Genomic DNA, 20,668 nt, shown 5'->3' with positions numbered 1-20,668 from the left:
TTGTTTTCCGGGAATTATTTTTGGATTTTCCCATACTAGCTGTTGGGTCACTGGCGCGCACGTGACGAGGTTGTGAGGGCTATGAAAGTTTGTGGGTTACTCCTTGTCTTTGCGCTTGTTATATCTTGTTCGGCACACACTAATCATCAGTACTGTATCATCGGAGCTGGTCCATCAGGTATTGTCAATGCGACACTTGTTGATGTTGTAGAACCCGTGTGTACAGTGTGTAGTATAGTAGTAGTCTGTACGTTTCATTTAGGCTAACCTAGTGTATGTGCATCAACAAATATCGTTATGAAAAGGAGAGGCCTAGGGTGGGGCGTGTTTTACTGTAACCTCGACGACGTTAATTAACCGCACACGTATTATTTTTTTACGTAGGTCTACAGTTAGGATATTTCTTACAAAGAGCAGGAAGAGATTATGTGATAATAGAGAAAGCAGCTGTAGCAGGTGAGTGTATTATTTCAGTCTTATAGTATGTGTAGGTAGCCTGTGGGGCCTCTTTTTAATGGTTGGGCATTTGTGTTTCCCAAGGGGTAGAACTATTTCAGCACATGATTAAAATTGCGTTATTTATAGTAGTCGCCATTTTGGTGCACCACATACTCTGATAGTGGTATGGTCAGCTGCTTACTCCCCTTTTACCAGCCAATTTACATCGCATTGTTTCTTGTCTAGTGAGAAAGGTGCCTCTTCTTGGCTATCAGTGCTTCCCATCGAAGAACAGGGGTTTGCACTCCATAAAGGTGTTTTAGGGATGCATTGTGTTTGCGTTATGGATGGTTGCCCAGTGGCTTACCTGCTAAGTGTGTGTGTGGTTATGGCTTCACTGTTGATCATGCAATGAACTGTGCATCTGGTGGTTTCCCTCTCTACGTCATAATGAACTTAGGGATTTCACCGCAGCTGCTTTGTCTGAAGTTTGTCATGATGTGGCAATTGAGCCAGTGTTGCAACCCCTATCTGGTGAATCTTTTCACTATGCCACAGCTAATGTGGAGGATGAGGCACGCCTGGATGTCAGTGTGCAAGGATTTTGGGGAAACTGTCATCAGAAAGCTTTCTTTGATGTAAGAGTTTTTTAATCCTACTGTTCCTAGTTATCGAAACACAGCAGTTTCTTCTCTATATAAAAGGTTTGAGTGTGACAAACAGCGTAAGTATGAGCAGCATGTAAGGGATGTGGAAATGGGCTCTTTCACCCTTTTGGTATTCTCTACTGTTGGAGGAATTGGAGGTGTGGCCACTACTGCTTACAAGAGGTTGGCATCTCTGCTTCCTGCTAAGAGAGACCAGAGTTATAGTAGTGTAGTCAGATGCTCCACCTGTTTTTCTTTACTGAGGTCAGCTGTAACCTGCTTGCGTGGAGCCAGGTCTCATTGTGGCAGCTCAGTGACTATTGGAGCACTTGACCTTGCAATATCCGAGGGTCAGGTGCTTCCATCACATGTACTTTGAATTGTTGTTTCTTTTTTTTCTTTTTTTCATTTCCTTGTTTTAAAAAAAATGGTCGGCTGTGTAGTGATTAATTGTAGGAACCATTCTGACCGTTGTGATGGCTGAACGTCAAACACAGACATTTCCCTTTATTGACTCCCAGCAGTTACTGTTCGATACTGTAGGGAGGATTTTGAGCTTCGAAAAAAAATGCTTAGCTGGATTTCTAGCAGCTATCTCTAGTGATGACATTGAACCCAATACATTAGAAAGCCATGATTACAGGATTTGCTCAAGACATTTCTTGTCTGGCAAACCGGCTGGTTAGTATGAAGTTACCAACCCAGACTGGTTGCCAAGTTTGCATATGGGGTTACATATTGTAACCCCAGTATTGCAGTTTGCGTATTGTAGCAGGGGCAGGTTAGGTATACCAATTTCCCAAGATTTCAGGCAATAAACAAGTAATTAAAACTGTTAAGATTTTTGTAAAATGGTGTTCCACAAATTTTCATTTCTCGTTATCCATTCCATAAATAATACAGAGTCCTCCGAACCAGATGGAAATGTGCACACACAAAAGTCACAGTAATTAAAATCACAAACAAACATCTGTGTCTGCACTTGATAATAATAGGCATGATTGTGATCAAGACGCAATGATCCTTCATGTTCTTCTAAACAAAAGTTGCTGTTGTTATAATTCGCTTCTTCAATACTTTCATTCTGATCAGTATAAGGGCTTTTAAAACACATTTTCATGACATTTACAGTTTATAACTCCATCTAGTGATGCAGCAATAAATGGCCATTGCAGATTAATGGCCAATCCACTCTCTGTAATGGCCAGGCCTTCATGCATCAATTTGTGTCTTTTGAAGTAAAACTCTCTTGCTGTTTTCTTATGCTTTTAGCCACAGACTGTTTCTTTGCTGCTGAAACTCAATTCCATCTGATTTAACTAAGCTTTGAGCAGGGTTTGTGGTATATCGCTTTCATACAGGAAGAAGTAACCCTTCCCGCTCGATACTGGAACCATAAATTTGATTTAGATTATGTCCGTGTTTCTTTTTCTACTGATTCTGCCATCTCTTCTGATACTGTCAAAAGACTCAAAGACACTTTTGCATACCTTCAACCTTAGCCCTATATATGATGGCTTCTGAAGTAACTTGGAAATTATCCCTGGAGGATTTTGGAACATAGTTGTCCGAAAATTTTAGTACAGGGACAATACACCTGGTTTTGTTCCTGCAGTGCTCAAGTTCTCGAATAACAAATCCATATCTGCATCAGTTGAGTGACAACCATGCTTTGGTACAGTCTGTTCACCATCCTCAGTACAATGTTCTTATAATAAGATGGAATAAGCCACTCACACTCTGTTTGAGTACAAGTTTGTTTACCCTGTATCCTCGAAACTTAAAACAGCACTGCTGCTATATGTGTACAGACTTCTCCAAGGCCTGCCATGCAATTGTGATGTGCACAGCAGAGTGAGCAGACCTGACCAGACTCCTCCACACATGCAACGGTGTTTTACTCATCATCTGTGAATGGGGTACCTACACAACACAATGAACTGTGCAACAAACATTTGTATTATTCAACTAATAAATCTTACCCTCCAGTGACAACACACTTTCCAGCAATTTTCCTGTTATTAACATCCTTCACCCAACCACCTACAAATTAGTTGTAGGCCTCAAGGCCTTTCTGCACTTTAAGCTGTTCTGCTATGACAAAACTAGTCCATAAAACCATGGTATCAGGAAATCTGTCAGCTAAAATGCCTACATCACTGAGAAATGCCACCTATGATAAATAGTTTATCCTTGAATCACCCCTTTGCTTCATCGGAAAGGCCTTCAGCATAACTTGACAACCTTGACATTCCGCAGTTTGTGTCTATTAGGTAGTGCACCAAAATAGCATCTTGGTATGGTTTTTGTTGTTTTGATCACATGCTGAAATAGCTGTATAGCCACTGTGCTGCCGTCAAAGGTCAATTTTCAAGTTTGACTTTTGATTTTCATCAAAAAAAATGATTTAGTGCACTACTTACTTTTTGCAGAATTAATTGGCTTGGTAAAACAGCTTGATCATTATCCTTCGCTTAAAGTTACTCTTGTTTGCTGACTTTTACTGGTTGCAGATCATAGTACAGTGGTTACATCCCTTGACTGGTATGAGTATAATCGGTATTGCTGTTTAAAGACTACGACGGTATTTTTCATGTCACTCAAAAGTTGACAAGATTAATTGTTATTATGAATCAGTACATTAGACAATTGCAATTGTATAAGCGCTGTAATTGTTTTTACTAAAGTTGTTTGGAATAGCCATGCAACTTGTAAGTAAGTAATGCTGGCACAAACAAGATACGTAATTTTCTTGATTTCTTTTTTCCACTTAAATTATATTTTATTTGTACAATATACAACCAAGAGTTTATGTTAAGAACTCCTCATCCTTTTAATATGCTGGATGCATGGACAGGACCCATGGACATTAGGGCTGAGCGGTACTACCGTTTTAGCGATATATCGCGATATTTTGAAAGTATCGATATCGCGATATTTTGTTATTAACTATCGTGATACCATGCCTGTACATTACTGTCATTAAAAATCCATTTGTTATGCTGTACTAGGCTAAGAATCCTTGTAAGTGATAAAGTCCACCCACCTGGTTTCCCCTGCAGAGAGGTGTGAACACCACAACATAACCTCAAAGCATGTGTTACAATAATCATTACTGTAAACAAGAATGATAGTGGCTAGTTTACTATCACTTATAAGGACTTCCTGCAGGAATGCTGAGCAATACAGTATGTAGCAGCAGCTATGATTGACTTATTCACAAGTATCGTGAACTATTCAGTATCGTGAATGGTGGCTTCAGTATCGATCGTGATACTAAAGTGGCAGTATCGCTCAGCCCTAATGGACATAGAACAGACTCACAACAAACAAGCCAGTATTTAGCTCTTGTAATGCTCTTGTACCAGACTGGCTATTTATGGCTAAAACAAAGTGTAAGTATGTATCAGGTAATTTGTATAGTATCTGTGGCTATTGAATAGTTGGATATTTACTTGGCTAAGCATCCCTCCACATAGTCACTGTTCTTGTTATAGGTTCCTTCTACTTGCACTATCCAAGACACAGAACACTCATATCAATTAACAAACGATTTACTGGTGAGTTGTTTGTATTAGGATATAAGCAAACAAACTTACAAGTGAACTGCTCAGAAATTGCTTGTAAAAGTGGTGATGTGAATGTATACATGTGCATGTTTAATGATGTAATCTATCTGAAAAATCTTGATTTAATAAATAAACTTTGCATTGTTAAGGTTCAACTAATAAGGAGTTCAACTTCAGACATGACTGGAATTCTCTGATTAGTGATGATGAGTCTCTACAAGTGCGTCATTACTCTAAGGACTACTTCCCTCCAGCTGATTCCTATGTGAGTATAATATTTGTTTATATTTATGTAAATGTTATTACAGTAATAGAGCTACCAATCATAACTTATTTCTAGTACATTAACATATTATCCAGATGGTTCTGGCCAGCTGTGTACAGTATAATTTAAAAAAATAATTTTATATAACCTTTGTACCTAACATATATGTAAGCTTTATTGCTACTATTGTACTATGCCCTTGTTATGTAATGTAAACTGTTGGGAAGTTTTATGTATCTGAGCAAAGTTTGTGCTAAAGGATGTTTTGTCCTGTGTATTGACCTTCTTGTAGGTCACTTACTTACAAGACTTTGCAAAAAAATTAAAATTGAACATTCGGTACAACTCAGAAATTGTCAGTGTAGCAAGGCAGAAGAGTGATGGTCCCACAGCTGGCAAGTTCGTACTAGAGAATCGTAATGGAACTTCATATCACTGTGGCATAGTTGTTGTCAGGTATTAAATAATCATTTATCCATCAACCTACCCTATATGTACACTCAGTACTGGCATGTGGAAACCCAATATTCCCGAAGGGTTCCCTGGAATTGAACATGCAGAAGTACGGCAAGTCCCATAATGTACCACACTCTGTGTCACATCATCATCACAGGGTTATGAATCAGTGTCAGTAAACCCTGAAGACTTTGAAGGACAGACCGTGCTGATAATTGGAAGAGGTGATTATAACCAAGTACTTTATTAGTGGTTGAGCTAGGAAACACTTTGCAACATTTCCTCCTGTTGTTTCACTAGGGAATTCTGGATTTGAAACAGCAGCTAACATAGTAGGGTCTACTGCATTCATTCACATGACTAGCAGGTACCATACCTATGTAAATAATATGGGAAATACATGTGTTACTATAATATCATCATAACTATACTTAACTGTTCCTGTCATGTACATGATACCCATGTTATTGTTGTGTGTACTTATGTGATATGTCTTTGTCAGGTCAAGAATTAAGCTAGCATTTCAGACCCACTATGTTGGTGATTTAAGGTGATTGGCTCAATATGTATGTAACTGGTATTATGGTATAGAGCTGTGAACCTGATAACAAATTCAAAACTGGTTAACTGGTTGTCAATAACTGGCAGTTAACCAGTTAATTGGTTGTGTGTACTGATATTGGCAGACATAGATACTCAATAAGCTAGTCTCGTCCCCAGCCGCCCATACATTCAATCATGTGAAGATCGTCTGGTGACTTTAGTCCACTTTCTTGGTACTTGTGGAATATTGCTACAAACTTGCTTGTTGTACTCATTCATGCTTACATTCAAATGAATAAACTTTCCAGCCACTTAAAGGAGTGTTCCTTTATAAAAATCACTGGGGTGACTAATAGATGCCAATTAAAACTTGATGTACGAAAACCTTCTTAACATTCGACTTAGAACAATAATCACTGGCAAAAAATACCTTTACGACAGCTACTAAGCTAGTTTTTCAGGTATATACTTTATTAATGCACACTTCCTGGGCCAAGAAGTTGGACTAATGTCACCAGACGACCTTCACGTGATCAAGCGCATGGGTGGCTGGCCCAGATGAGACTATCAACAAGCCTGCTGGAAGCTTTAGAGTGGTACCAAAGTGACCATCAATATCCTGTCCTACAATGACAGTTATTACGATCATATTTACACATGCTTTGAGGTTATGTCAGCAGGGGTAATTTATGGTTTACCAAGTGGGTAAGCAAAATCAGTTTAAAGTTTTCTTACCTGGTAACTGGCTGACCTAGACTATGGTTAATAACTGTTTTTTTACATACTGGTTCACAGCACTGATACAGTACAATAGTTCTGTATATAAGAGATCATGGAGGTTTGCACTTTCTCACAAAAAAAATACACTGACCAGAAACCAGCATCACAATATCCTCATGGCAACTTGGCAGTGTTGGTTCAATACAACTAAGCTTTTAATTCAGTGGAACTGTCTGCTGCATTCAGACCAGTGCTGCTCAATAAGGGATGAGGCTACAGGCTTAATTTTCCTGTTAGACATTACTTCAACCCAACGGATGCCTTTTGGCATACCAAAGTACCAGGTGCCTTTAAGTACGTACAATGCACAAAATTATGGACTTATCTTTGTCCTCCTTTGTGTTCATTTTTCTTTTTGCTGGTAGGGAAAGGTATCCATTTGCAGTAGTACGAAATGACTTCCCTATGGCTGACTATCATGAGTTTTTTGTAGTGATTGGATTGATTGCTTAGGTACTTCTCATAGTGTTCTTCATTATAATACTGTATAATAGGCCAAACATACAGTGCAATGGCTACTTCGCTTTATGGTTGAGACACGTGTTTCAGTACAAAACTAATCATGATTATATCTAGTGCCATTATTTTGTTTTGATGTAATTCACTAGTCATAATTATGTTACAAAGAGTAAACAAACATATACTAGTAATTTACGTTTGATAAAGAAAGTATCATAGAAATAGTGAAACGGGAAGGTGCCTACACCTGAAAATATACTAGTGAAAATTTAGTTGCTGATGATTAAATGTCCTCTAGTATATCTGTATCAAGTGTAGGCAATCTCCCTTGTTTATGATCCCTAATCAAACTATAATTTCCTAAATTTTTCCGTACTTGTGTATTACAGGGCAGTCAATGATGGATTGATTGACACGTACCAGCTAAAGTCACTTGATGGTCTCTTTGGTATGTCAACTATACCACTGCAGTAAACAACTAGCTGTATGCCATGTTTTTAGAGTCAGAACTGGGCTTGCAGAATCAGGCTATAGTAAAGAAGGACAATCAACTTCATTTGGTATTGAACGAAGAATTTGACAACATTGATCAGGAGATACTTGATAAATTACGTTAGTCAAAACACCGTATTTCTGCATGTGAACATGCTTTGGGACTTAGTGTGAATTAATCTTTAGTTGACATGTGACTGTCAATAGACAGCCCCTAATAGAATACTTATTGTTATCTAGCTGATAATCTTGGCTTCAGGAGTTCATATGACCGGATCATCAGGTGTATGGGATTCAAGTTTGATTTCTCCATTTTCAATAGTTCAGCACAACCAGATGCCTCACCAGTGGGAGAGTTTGACAAGTATCCAAACTTGTTATCCAACTATGAGTCATCGAGTGTACGGGATATGTTCTTTGGTTAGTTGATCCATTGTGTATTGTAATGGTTAACATGTTGTATTGTTTAGTGCTTTGTTGTGTTATGTCTCTTGTTTGTTTGCACTTGTAGCTGGAGTTGTGACTCATTCCTTAGACTACAGGAAGTCTGCTGGTGGCTTCATACATGGGTTTCGTTATACAGGTGTGCATTTTACATATACATATTGCTTGAGCTGTGGGATTTAACCTGTAACTGGTTAATTGTAACTGACCAGTAATTCAACTATCAGTCATGTTTTAGCATTACTGGTTAAATAACTTCTAATATTTTTACACAAGAAGTGAACACTATGGATTCTCATGTGCTGTATAGCTGGAAATTTTTGAGGGACGAAACATTCACGAATTTCCTGATAGCTTTGTGAAAATATAGTTGTGAATTGTTTTAGGTTTATACATGTTTGCCAAAAGCATTCCTAGACTTGAAACTGGCAGTTTAGTGTTCTATATCCATTAGACAAGAGCAGTGCTGTGCTCTCCTACTGTTTCTAGTTTCCACAATTGTGACCTTGAAAGTTTAATAATACTAATTGTTTCTCTGCTGACTTATATCAAGATGACAATGTAAAGGAAGTAATTGAATTACACGGTTACTAAAGGGTAGTTTTTGCTATATATAGAGTTTAGGATAATGTACATCATGGGGATTTTGATGTGTCAACCTAGCATGGCTTGTGGCATATGCCACATCCTAATATTTGTGGCTTTAGTTATTTTCATAGTGTTATTTGAATGTGATACTTATTTATGTATGTGTGCTAGTGATGCACCGATACCACTTTTCACTACCAATCCAATACCAATACATTTGAGGCCAAATATGGCCGATACCGATGCAATACCAATACTTTGCCCCACAGGCATTTCTCACAAAAAACACTAGTAACCTCTTTTTGTGGCTATCAATTACAATGATAACAATAGTTTATGGCTTCAATGAATCTTATTTCATGGCTTACTGCTGTTTCCACTGTATTAGTAATGCTAGTAACTGGCTTCTTTTTAAGTATTCATGGCTTATATCAGCTCTTGCTCAACTCCTTATGATGCGTTATGCACACCACCATCTTGAAAAGCAATTAAATGACGTCATTTAAAGTATCGTTCATTTATAGTTTTACCGATACCAGTCCGATACTGCCAAAATAGGGCCGATACTGATACTAGTATCGATATCGGTACATCACTAAATTGTGTGTGTGAGTGTAAATTGGTATGTGTGAGTGTAAATTGGTATGTGTGTGTGGGCATGTGTACACATGCATGTGTGAGTATAAACGTATGCTGTTGATAATGACAAGTTTTGGTGATAACAAAAGTGTGTTCATTTGGTATAAGGATACTACTGAGGCTGCTTTATGATAAATGCAAGGGAAATTTATCATTTGTTTAGTAGGTAGTTATACATTTACACATGATGGACTTGAAATTTTTTTTAAAGATGTACACACAATGCTGCACATCGTACACAAAGTGCTATTTAGATATCTGGTCAACTCCACCATTTGGTTTTCACTAGATTGGCTATTGTCCTATTGAGGCTTGCACGAAAGGCATTAATAGAGAGTAATAATTTGTTCTGATTCCCATGTAGAGGGTAAATAAGTAACAATCCTTTTTTTTACGGTATCAATCCCTATTCTGCTGCTCTATCATTCTTTTGATGTTGACGTTGTATAGGAGCTACTCATTGATTAAATGTATACATGAATACATCAGTTGTCACAGTTTTTGATCAAAATGTCATTCATCATTGATATAGCTACCATATAGGTGTAATACCAATGGGCTCAAGGGAGGTGATCAAGTGTACGTAAACTTCTAAACTATGTCTTCGCTTTACACATTGTACAAGCACTCTTTCTCTCTCCAATGGTGTTTGTACTGTAATTACCATATCAACATGTTGAAAACAAACATATGTACTGTATGTCAAGGGATACTTGTGGTAACTGATCTGACAACTTTTTCTTCATCACAATGCCTCACATGATGCTTGTATCAATTTGGAAATTAATATAAGCCACAGCTGGCCATTCATGTTGCCTGATGAGTACACTGAATGAAATTAGGCTAGCTGCCAGCTAGTTTGTGCAAGCACTAAAGTTAGCTTCACTGAAGTGATCACCACATGCCAAACAGTTCAACAAACAGACCCCACGGGTGTTTCATGTGGCACATGAAGGTGAAGACTTGTTAGATAATACCCTTGTGTGGCCAGAAGTGTGAGGAATGTATGACCTATGATAATCAGTTCAGACTATTCACAGTAGGCACCTTGATATAGACATTATACTGTAACAGAGAAAAAGTGGTCTGGTCATGTGAGACTAACTTGCAGAGAGCTACATATTGTACAAGTATAGCCAGAGTGTATAAACATTGTGAAGTGTATACAGTGTCAAGAAAATTGATTCCTCAGATCCAATACCTATACCAGCCCTAAAACCAAATTTGTTTGATATTACAACACAATAACTGTTGCTCTTATCAAAACACTGGTGTTCAACACTGCTGTAAATTTTTTTTTATCAGGTGGTCTATGACTCTATGTAACAACAAAAAAACAAGGGCTTGATTATTTAAGTAGCAACAAACAGCCAAACTAGAATCTGTTATTCCATGCATGGAATGTTTATGGGTGTTGGTTTGACACTATATATGGTGTGGTTGTGGTAGCATTACCTAATGTGGTAGGTTAAATGCCTTTAGGTATTGTCCATGGGGAATTTATGTGTTTTGCAGTCTTGCAGGTAATTGTAATGAAACCTGCTATACTAATTGGGCTAGTCTAATGGTGTTAATGGACTTATAATGTACGTATCTAAGTACATCCAGGGATTAATGTGAATCACTGAGTCATTTAAATATACAGATATTGTCCAATTTGAATTGTGTAAAATGGCCTTCTCAGTTTCAGCCACTGTACCTGCAAAGCTCACAGTACTATTGCAGCATGCATAGTTATCTATCTCCCTTGCTCAATCCGAAAATTTTCATCTTTATTGTAACTCGGTACTTTTTAGCACTAAAACATTTTGTGTAATATATGTAGTCTGTTTTTTAATTGAATTTGCCATATACAGTGGTGTACTGGGAAAGTTTGGTAAAGAGTGTATGATCTTATGAAATATAGTTTTGTTTTGTAAGAACCAAAATCCAATACTTTCTTACCGTGATGGGTAATACCATAGCTACGTAATTACATTTTTTAAAAGCGATATGTAAACTGTTCAATAGACCGCAGTATATAGTCTGTATTACTCCACTGGCATGGAATGTTGTACATACACAATAGGATATAGAGTGTTACAACTGAATACATACAGGAATGTAGCTATTATGTCAATTCATCTGTTTAGGCTTTGGACATTTGTTACACCTTCCGGCATGTATTCTCCTCATTTCCTGTAAACAAATTACAAAATAGTAAATTTGATGCAGATTATTTGGGATAGTATATTGACTGTACATGTTGTAACCTTCATTGTTTGTGATGTATTCTGATAATTCTACTTTAGCCAGAGCACTGTTCAAACACATGGAGTGGCGCTATCATGAAGTACCATGGCCGTTTGTTACTCTAAGCCCTGTTGATTTGGTTGCTCACTTTGTGAAAAGAATCAACGAAGCATCCGTTAGTAACATTTATTACATTATACATGTATATATTTAATATGATGGTAGAGCCCAACATTTGATAGTTCAGTTTAGATATGAATAGTTGACTAGAGCAAGCTGCCTAACATGGTTGCTACAGTTACTTTTTGCTCAATTTTATGATGTTAGCATGGCATTGAATTCAACATGGTATGTAGTTGGTAAGCTAGCCATAGCTATAAGGTTTCTGTATTAGTAGATTTATGGATGTAAGGGAATTTTCCTGGGTTTCTCCCTTAAAGCATGTGGCATACTAATTAAAACATGCTATAGTATCTGATGCTGTTTTTTTTTTTGCAGGGGATTTATCAAATGTTTAACATTTTGGCTGATGTTGCTGTGATAGGTAAATTAACCTGACAATGTGGTCTAATGTATTTCACACATATAGGAGAAGATAACATGATAAAGTACTTGGAAGAAGTACCTATTGCATCTCTGCACATGTTAAAAGGTTTGTTTGGGTGTGTATCAAATGCTGTGCATGTTTGTATTACCAGTGCAACCTCCTAACTGTGAAATGAAATCAACCTTGTAAGGTACTTAAACTTCCTTAGGAAGACTTGTAAGTTTGTCGATGCTTGTACAGATTCACTAGATACATTCAGCCATTGTAGGCTTCACTTTTGTTCAAGTATAACACACCACATATAGACATTATAAGTGAGTTAGGAAAGAAAGGATGATAGAAGACTGTCTGTATCATCAGCCACATAATTCAAGAACAAGATTTATGTACATGATACATGTGAATACATGTGTCTTACTACTTCTTGTAACACAGAAGGTAAAATCTAAAAAAACGTTTAGTGTCATATTCCGTGCTCTACTCATTTTATTCTCTAGTGAATATCCCCTAAAATATATTCATGGTCATTAGCAAAAGTGTTACTAATTTGCATATTATTTCAGATATGTATTAGGAATGTAGGCTGTAAAAACAGGATGAACAACAGGAAGTCTTGTAATAAATATTATTAGTGTGTCAATATTTTGGTAGTACATCAACGGATATAATTATATCACAGATACATTATAATAAGGGAGCTGCTGTAGCTCTAACAAGCTGGTCATTATGTGCTATAGCAATACCAGTTTAGCTGGTTGTTTTGGAGGAGCCTTTATTCAATGATCTGGATGATAGCTGTTTATAAGAAATTCGGCACCTTTATGTTTGGACTATTGCTTCATAACATCATGTCAATTGTTTTTAGAATGGGCTGTAAATTGTCCTACCCACAAATGCAAGAAAAGTTGGCTTGGCTGATGTATTTAAATTATTGCTCAGCCTTCACTTGTGACTTTTTTTCTTAAAACTACAACATTGAATCACATAAGAATGGCAATGTTATGTATGTGTTTTCTCTAATGCATTTTGATCACATACACCAGCAGGCAACTATTATAAGAGTAAAGCAACGACATAGTTGTCATTAATATGATTCCATATTCCTAGACATGACTGGACATGATGGACAAAGACTCATCATTCTCAACATGCAGTATGGAGCGAACTACTCAGGACCAGGGTGAGTGTGCGCGTGTGTGCGTGTGCGTGTGTGTGTGTGTGTGCATTGTCAGCATGTCACATTAGTAGTATATTACAGTAAAGATGTCCTCTCAGAGGATAGGGCTATTGGAGATGCTGCTAGTGCAGACAAGAGCAACTTTCTTCACCCTGTGTTGTATTACTACAAAGAACCAATAGAAAGTATGCTTATACATTGGTACCAATATATAAGTATGTAGCTATACTTTCAGTTGTGGACTTAAGTATTTTTACTAATGTGTATTAAGTCACAGATATGATAGAATCAGGGGCAGCGCCATTCCTGTAGGGAAGTAGTGTGTAGTCTTCAGGCTAGACTTTAGGCAGCCATTGCTATTGCTAACATCGCTGTTGTATGGTCTCTCATATTTCGTGTTATTTTGTGTTGCATGGAAAACAACTGCTATCCTGTACAGATGTTTGTTATAAAGTTTATGTCATGGTCAAGCACAAAAATATAGCTCATCGACTCAGAGGTTGTTAATTATCCAGACTGTAGGAGATTATGTGAAGCCCCAAAAATATATCCCAATTTTAATTGGTGGAATTTACTAAATATATTTATTTGGATTTTTAAGCATATGTATATTACTAGGATTTTACAGTATGTTGTCCTAAAAACACAGGTAGCTGGAAGGTTATTTACAGTTGATAATGAAATCACAACGGCATGACAAGTATTAGTTTCTCACAGTAACAGGACACAGAGTTATTTAAATCTTGCTTGAATCCGCCTTTTTTCTGCAGTACCAGATGGCATACATATGTAGGACGATGTACTAATAAATCCCAGTATAACATATTGTATGTGCATGCATACGTACATACATACATATACATACGTATGTACATGTACATGTATGTATTGGCAATTATCATGGATATATACTATTTCCTCGTATAAAAACCCTAGGGTTTTTTATTTCCTTCTCAGAAATTATACCACCCAACTTTTAAATGAATTAGGCCTTTATTTGAAGCCAGACATTTAAAGTGTTGTGAAGGCCTACAACAATTTTCAAACAGTACAGATACAGATCTCTATGCATGCAGACTCTCAATGACTACTCATATGATTACTCATAACACCGTCATCCCTCTAAATGTAATTAATGTTGAAAAAAGTTTGAAGAAACAGCACCAGTGGGTAATAGACCACTAATAGTTAGCCCCATTTAATTACCCAAAATCATGCAGGCATTGTATGCTGGAGGCTTCCCTGACTTATAATCAAGACCAACATTTATTTGAATTCGGCTTTATATGAGAAATTTGGTTTATACGCACTACATTATTACGATAATCTTTTGCAATTCCTAGTAACCATGTTTAGAAAATTTCACACAATATTTCCTTTGATGCCTGAGGTTACTAAATCCTGTGGCGGGGTTACTAAATAGTTAGTAACCTGTGGTCTCGCTGGTGGTTGTTTACTGTATTTATCAAATAAAAATCATCAAAGCCAAAACAAAATGTCCTTACTGTTAGCTCACTTTCTGGACAAGATAAGCATCACTAGCATTCAGACCTAGGCATTCCAGTCAATACACCAATCAGTGTCATGGTGTGGTGCTGGCACAATAAATAAACTCGAAGGATAAATCTCAATACCAGCACCCACGATTTGTTTTTTAATAGCCTACTTTCTGGACAAGGCAAGCGTCATTCTAGTAACTACTTGATAATGGTACTATTGTCATGTAATGTTATTAATGTACATGCACAGTTTTCCACTTTCTCTCACTCTTTCTTTACCTACTTTGTTCAGGAAAATTTCTAAATCGCTTAGAACAGGCTGACACTGGTTTCTATGTTATTTAGAGCCGCTCAGATGATGTGAGCTTGGCTACCCACAAATAATTACCTTGGCCACAAATACTTAGTTTGTTCCAAATGGGACATTTAATATATTTCCCATAATTTTGTACCATTTCCCCAAATACTAGAAATCACAGAACTGAACTAATAGTTTATATAGAAACATAAACTATACTCAGTTACTATTTCACTTCCAGGGGTGTTCCTAGAAGATATCCCCAAAGCTGACAAGTATCATCATGTGGTGGAGGATTTTGAAACTAACTGGTAAGTCTTAATTGATATATAAACATGTTCAACTATGATTAAGCAAAATTAACAACCCCAACACCGTATACAACTTCTCCCAACTAGCAGAAGTGTCCATTTTAAACCACATCTCCAACATGCCAATATAACAACAAGCTTATCTATGAAAATTATGACTTCTGTGTACATACATATCTAAGTGGCAGAAGACAAATTTAGTTATACTAGACATATTAACAGACAGATGATTTAGAACAGAGAAACCTCTACCTGAGAAACCTATATCTGCTGTCACTGTTCATTTGCTTTTGTGTGTTCCTTACATCATTGAGAATTCCCTTAGATTTCACCATATTACTTGTCTATCTGAGTATAACATTGTTATGACATTTCCATTGGTTAATCAGTGACAAATGTTACTAGTTGTACAGCTGTACTATATGATTTCAACATCTGTTATTCTCAAGTTTAAACTCTGAAGTGTTTAATAGATTTGTAGGGACAAATATATATTGCTTATGCAAGAGATATATGTGACCTGCTGAGTGAAAACCGGCCGTTTTCACAAAATTCTATTTTGCCATAAAGCCGTATTGAAATACACTGGGTAAAAATACACTTGCTACATGAAAAATTTATGCATGCTTTAATCGCACTAGTACGCACTGAAATTAAGCTCAAATCAATAGAACCTATACACCAATGGATTCGCCTGTTCGTGTAGAGAGTAAGAAAATCTTTGTTTCGTGTTCACACAGCAAAGGATATGTGAGCTATAGGTACAGTGCAGTAAAAACAGCCTTCACCATCGTCATTTCTTAGTTGGAATGGCCTTCTTCTTAGTCAACATAGAGGAGTACAGGGAAAGCACTATACCTTGATTAATTTGCCAGTTCATGGTGCACAGATTGAGCCAAGTTCCATCTTCGTAGCTTGTTTCAGTCCTATGTTATGGTCGATTATCTGTAATTTATTTCCCATATAGTTGCTGTACAAATTGAGTTTATCACTGTTTCAACTGTCAAGTGCTATAACTCCAAGAGCATTCATCATAAAAGGCTGAAACTTTGGCTGTCCCCTCTTTTGATACTATAGATTACAGAGATGCAATAAAATGGAATTTGAGGAATGTACGAAAATGGCCGGTTTATAATACTGTAGAATTTTTCATTGAAAGAGTACCCTTCGTTTTGAGTTCTTTCACCTACATATGTATCATACAATACGATGGTACTGTATATTAGGGACATCGAAGGTGTGGGGGCGATCCGTGATATAATATAACCCAAAAACCTGCCACGGTTTTTCCTCACAATGACATGACAGTATTGGTTGGGTAAAACCAAGCCCAAAAGTGTCTTCAGATCAACCCAAAATGTTTGCATCAAGTTGCTACAGAATTTAGAAAAAAAATTATTCAACAGAATTTTCTACTGCCTGCCTGCCTGCCTGCCTGCCTGCCTGCCTGCCTGCCTGCCTGCCTGCCTGCCTGCCTGCCTGCCTGCCTGCCTGCCTGCCTGCCTGCCTGCCTGCCTGCCTGCCTGCCTGCCTGCCTGCCTGCCTGCCTGCCTGCCTGCCTGCCTGCCTGCCTGCCTGCCTGCCTGCCTGCCTGCCTGCCTGCCTGCCTGCCTGCCTGCCTGCCTGCCTGCCTGCCTGCCTGCCTGCCTGCCTGCCTGCCTGCCTGCCTGCCTGACGCCTTCGGTCAAGCATAGCGGAAAAGTGGCTATAGCTACGGCCCTAATTTTTTCGCAGGAACGTTTCTAGTTCGCTTAAGAAAAACCCTTTGGTATATTGATAAGCATACAATGCTTGCGCTATTGTCTTACCTTTTATCCTTCTTTACCATGGCCATCAGTCAAGGTTCTACCGCTGAGTGTTAATAGACTACAGTACGGCTTCCATACCAGTGTATATTGCATCAAACTATTCGAATACACGTGGTCGCTGGTTGCACCAAAAACGCATGCGTACATGACTCGCTGTTGATATCGATCAGAGAGAGCGACTTACGGCGAACTATATAGCAATGTGTAAGTCAATAAATATAGTTTTACTTTATTTAGTAACAATGTTAAACTGAGTCGGGTCATCCAGGTCCTGCTTTACAGATTATTCGGGTCTGACCCCATCTGCTAAATTAAATGTGGATGTGTTACTAAATGTCATAGCGTAGCTCTGCTTCTTTCGTGAGCCACACCCACTTACGAAAATTACAGTCTGTAGACATATGGTAGCCACGTCCATTCATCAGTTTGTAGGTATGCACGAATCCACGCCCACTTACGTAAATTACTGTCTGTAGACATGGTAGCCACGCCCATTCATCAGTACATAGGTATGCACGAATCCACGTCCATTATTGTCTGCAGGCTTTTGTAGAGCCACGCCCACTGATCAGTTGTTATTGTATGAGTCATAATCTAGTATAATAATTCTGTGAGTAACTCAGCAGATATTTAGTGGTCATGAGCTTGCAAAAAAACTTCACTAACGAGTATAAGAAAAAATTTGGAATTTTAAATTAGATTAGGGACAGTGTATAATGCTGCAATAAAAAGTACTGAAACAAACTGGATTGGAGTAGTACGTAATGTCCAAATACTGTAAAACAATAAGAAGTGAATATCCCTACTGTGCATTGAGTGTAGCACAGTAGGGATATTCACTTCTTATTGTTTTACAGTATTTGGACATTACGTACTACTCCGATCCAGCTTGTTTCAGTACTTTTTATTGCAGCACTATACACTGTCCCTACTCTAAATTCTTATACTTGTGTATTTAGAGATGACACACAGGCAGCTTTTCCTAAATCTGTTTTGTAGAAGAATTTATTACAATAGTTTCATTGTTTTAGTACCAATGTTGTAATGCAACTAAAATCATTTCTGTGATGTTTCACATCCACGTGTATATGTATGTATTTGGATGCAACCAGGAAATTACAGTGTATCTGGGTTCTGTGTACGTATCAATATCAATACATTAGTTGCAAGAGGATATTTTGTCACTGATGCAGTCCCTTAGATTTTACCATTGGCAGTATTTAGAAGCATAATTAATATACCCATGAATGAGAGTTATGACTGTATTTCCTTATCATGTTTCCTGAAAGGTAATTCATGTAGTAATGCGATAGTTTTACCTAATTCTGTACACAATATTCCCTTTAAATAATTAGTAGCTGATGTAGCTAGCCAAATATAGCACTCTATCAATATTATATCCCTGTTAGTACTTCCATAGAAAATGTTTCGTGTGATACCATTTTCCTTACAAGTAGACAATTACCATTTTGGAGTACTTCCTGACTAACTGATGCCTCTAGCCAAGGTTAACTTGGTTATGGTTAAGGGTACAGGTTTGATTTGTTCACTGTCAAACATTGCTTCAACCCAAGATGTGCCTTTTTCCCAATGCATGCATGCCTCATGAACTTACCTTTGTCCTCCTTTGTGTCCCATTTCTATCTCTGCTACCTCGTAGATGTTGATTCGCAGTATTGTGACATGGCTTCAGTGTTATATTTCCATAGTGTGACTGGACTGATTGCAGAGACATTACTTGTCTGTAATGCTGTCTAGTAGGTGGAGTATAGCTGAAACTGAAGTGAAATTTCCACTTCGTTATTCAGTAATTGCCAGTCAGAGTACGCACATTCAGTCATAATTTCTGTAGCGACTGGATTGCAGATGCACTTCACTCATACTGTTCTTCATTTGTAGTGCTGTATAACAGGTTGAACATCACGAAGCAGAATGGTCACTTTGTGACTGAGTATTTGATGGTCAGAGCACATGCATTCACAGAATATACAATTTTCATAATAACACATGCGCATAATAACTGTTGCCCCTAGCAACCCAAATTTTACATTATATGTAAGTATGAATATGTGGTTTTCCTAATGTGAAGGGACAACAGTTGTTCCTTCTGGGCAATCACATTATAGATAATGCCACAAATTTGAAAATCTTGCATCATTTTACATTGTAGACGCGAATGGTAAAAAAAATCTCTATAGAGTATATAGGTCATAATATATAACATATTTTGAATTCTCATACATTATGTATATGATTACCCAGAAGGGTATTGTGTACCTATTACCCCTCACATAGACATAGACAATATATGGGAAAACTACAACTTCAAAATGTCATATCTCATGACCTATAATATGCTAGACATTCACACCTACAAATGTGAAAGTAGATTTTTTTTCATTGCTTCATAATCCGTATATATATATATATATATATAATATACTCAAATGTAAAATTTTGTATACTTGTAAGAGTACAAGTATTTTGTATGTATAATTGGATAATAAGACTGAGTGAAACAGAATATAAACATTAAAACATTGTAATGAATTGTTAATGGATATAGTGCTCTTTGTATGTTATGCACCACGTAGAAATGAAGTTCTGGTGACATGTAAAAATGTGTTAGTAAAGCTGGTATTGATTCTTGTACTATAGGACTGCTCGCCGAGGTCACATTATTCCATTGAGGAGGTTCATTGAGTCAGTGTTTGATCTTGATCTGCGTTGTTTTCCAACTGAAGTTTGCTTCCAGGTGAGTGGTATACCCCTCTATTTTTCATGCCTTAATAAAGCCACACTTTTTACTACAGTATGTCCTCACTTATGGCAGTAATGTACCACCATGTTGTAAGCAGTATTACTCCAATGGTAAGGGACCTGTTTGCTATTGTGTAAGGTTTTAGATAATGACATGTTGTATCTAGTGTTAATCCAGAACCTTCCGTGTTTCTTGTTTTCATTAAAAGTATGATTTAGCTGTAAATAAACTATGGCTCTTAAACAACAAGGAAACAGCTTCTGATTTTGGTGCATATGATAGTTATAATAATAAAATGAAAAACTATTGTGCACTTATACTGATGCATTTTATAGTTTATTGTGCTACTGTAAAATTCTCTAATATAAAGTTATGTGTGGAATTTTTATTTGCAGATGCTCAAACTGTTGGTGCAGCTCGGTTCAATGCCACATTAGCAGAATTGTTTCAATCTAATGCAGTGAACATATAGTATACTATGTGTAATGTACTCCATGTTTTTGTGTAGAGATTCTATTTTAACTTTCGTTGTTGGACTTCTAGTTTTGCACTGTATTTTTTTATTTTTAAATAGATTAATAAATTATTAGTGAACATGAATATTTGTCCAGTAGTATATAGTTTGGCTACAGACATATGGTATATCTAATAGCCATTCTGTCACACAGAAACTGTATACCTCTAAAAAATGAAGTGTATATAATATCCTTAAATC

At 37.2% G+C, this 20,668-nt stretch overlaps 1 protein-coding gene across 1 annotated transcript; it reads left to right on the top strand.

Moving 5' to 3' along the window:
* The first annotated feature begins 24 nt into the window (after positions 1 to 24).
* On the top strand, positions 25 to 20,547 carry LOC136251118 (FAD-dependent oxidoreductase domain-containing protein 2-like). The gene is made up of 22 exons (XM_066043499.1): positions 25 to 178; positions 385 to 456; positions 4,583 to 4,645; positions 4,804 to 4,919; positions 5,212 to 5,375; positions 5,424 to 5,481; positions 5,533 to 5,599; positions 5,676 to 5,742; positions 5,878 to 5,925; positions 7,547 to 7,605; positions 7,659 to 7,769; positions 7,890 to 8,069; positions 8,161 to 8,232; positions 11,612 to 11,727; positions 12,051 to 12,096; positions 12,142 to 12,204; positions 13,207 to 13,279; positions 13,358 to 13,461; positions 15,315 to 15,384; positions 19,851 to 19,947; positions 20,006 to 20,063; positions 20,349 to 20,547. Exons 1-22 carry the CDS (start codon positions 82 to 84, stop codon positions 20,423 to 20,425), a joined length of 1,878 nt encoding a protein of 625 aa, XP_065899571.1. The 5' UTR covers positions 25 to 81; the 3' UTR covers positions 20,426 to 20,547.
* Positions 20,548 to 20,668: the final 121 nt, after the last annotated feature.

The sequence above is a fragment of the Dysidea avara genome, chromosome 3, assembly GCF_963678975.1.
Source record: "Dysidea avara chromosome 3, odDysAvar1.4, whole genome shotgun sequence".
NCBI classification, from domain to species: Eukaryota; Metazoa; Porifera; class Demospongiae; order Dictyoceratida; family Dysideidae; genus Dysidea; species Dysidea avara.
Note: the sequence above shows the minus strand (reverse complement) of the source record. Positions and strands in the feature narration are given on the sequence as shown.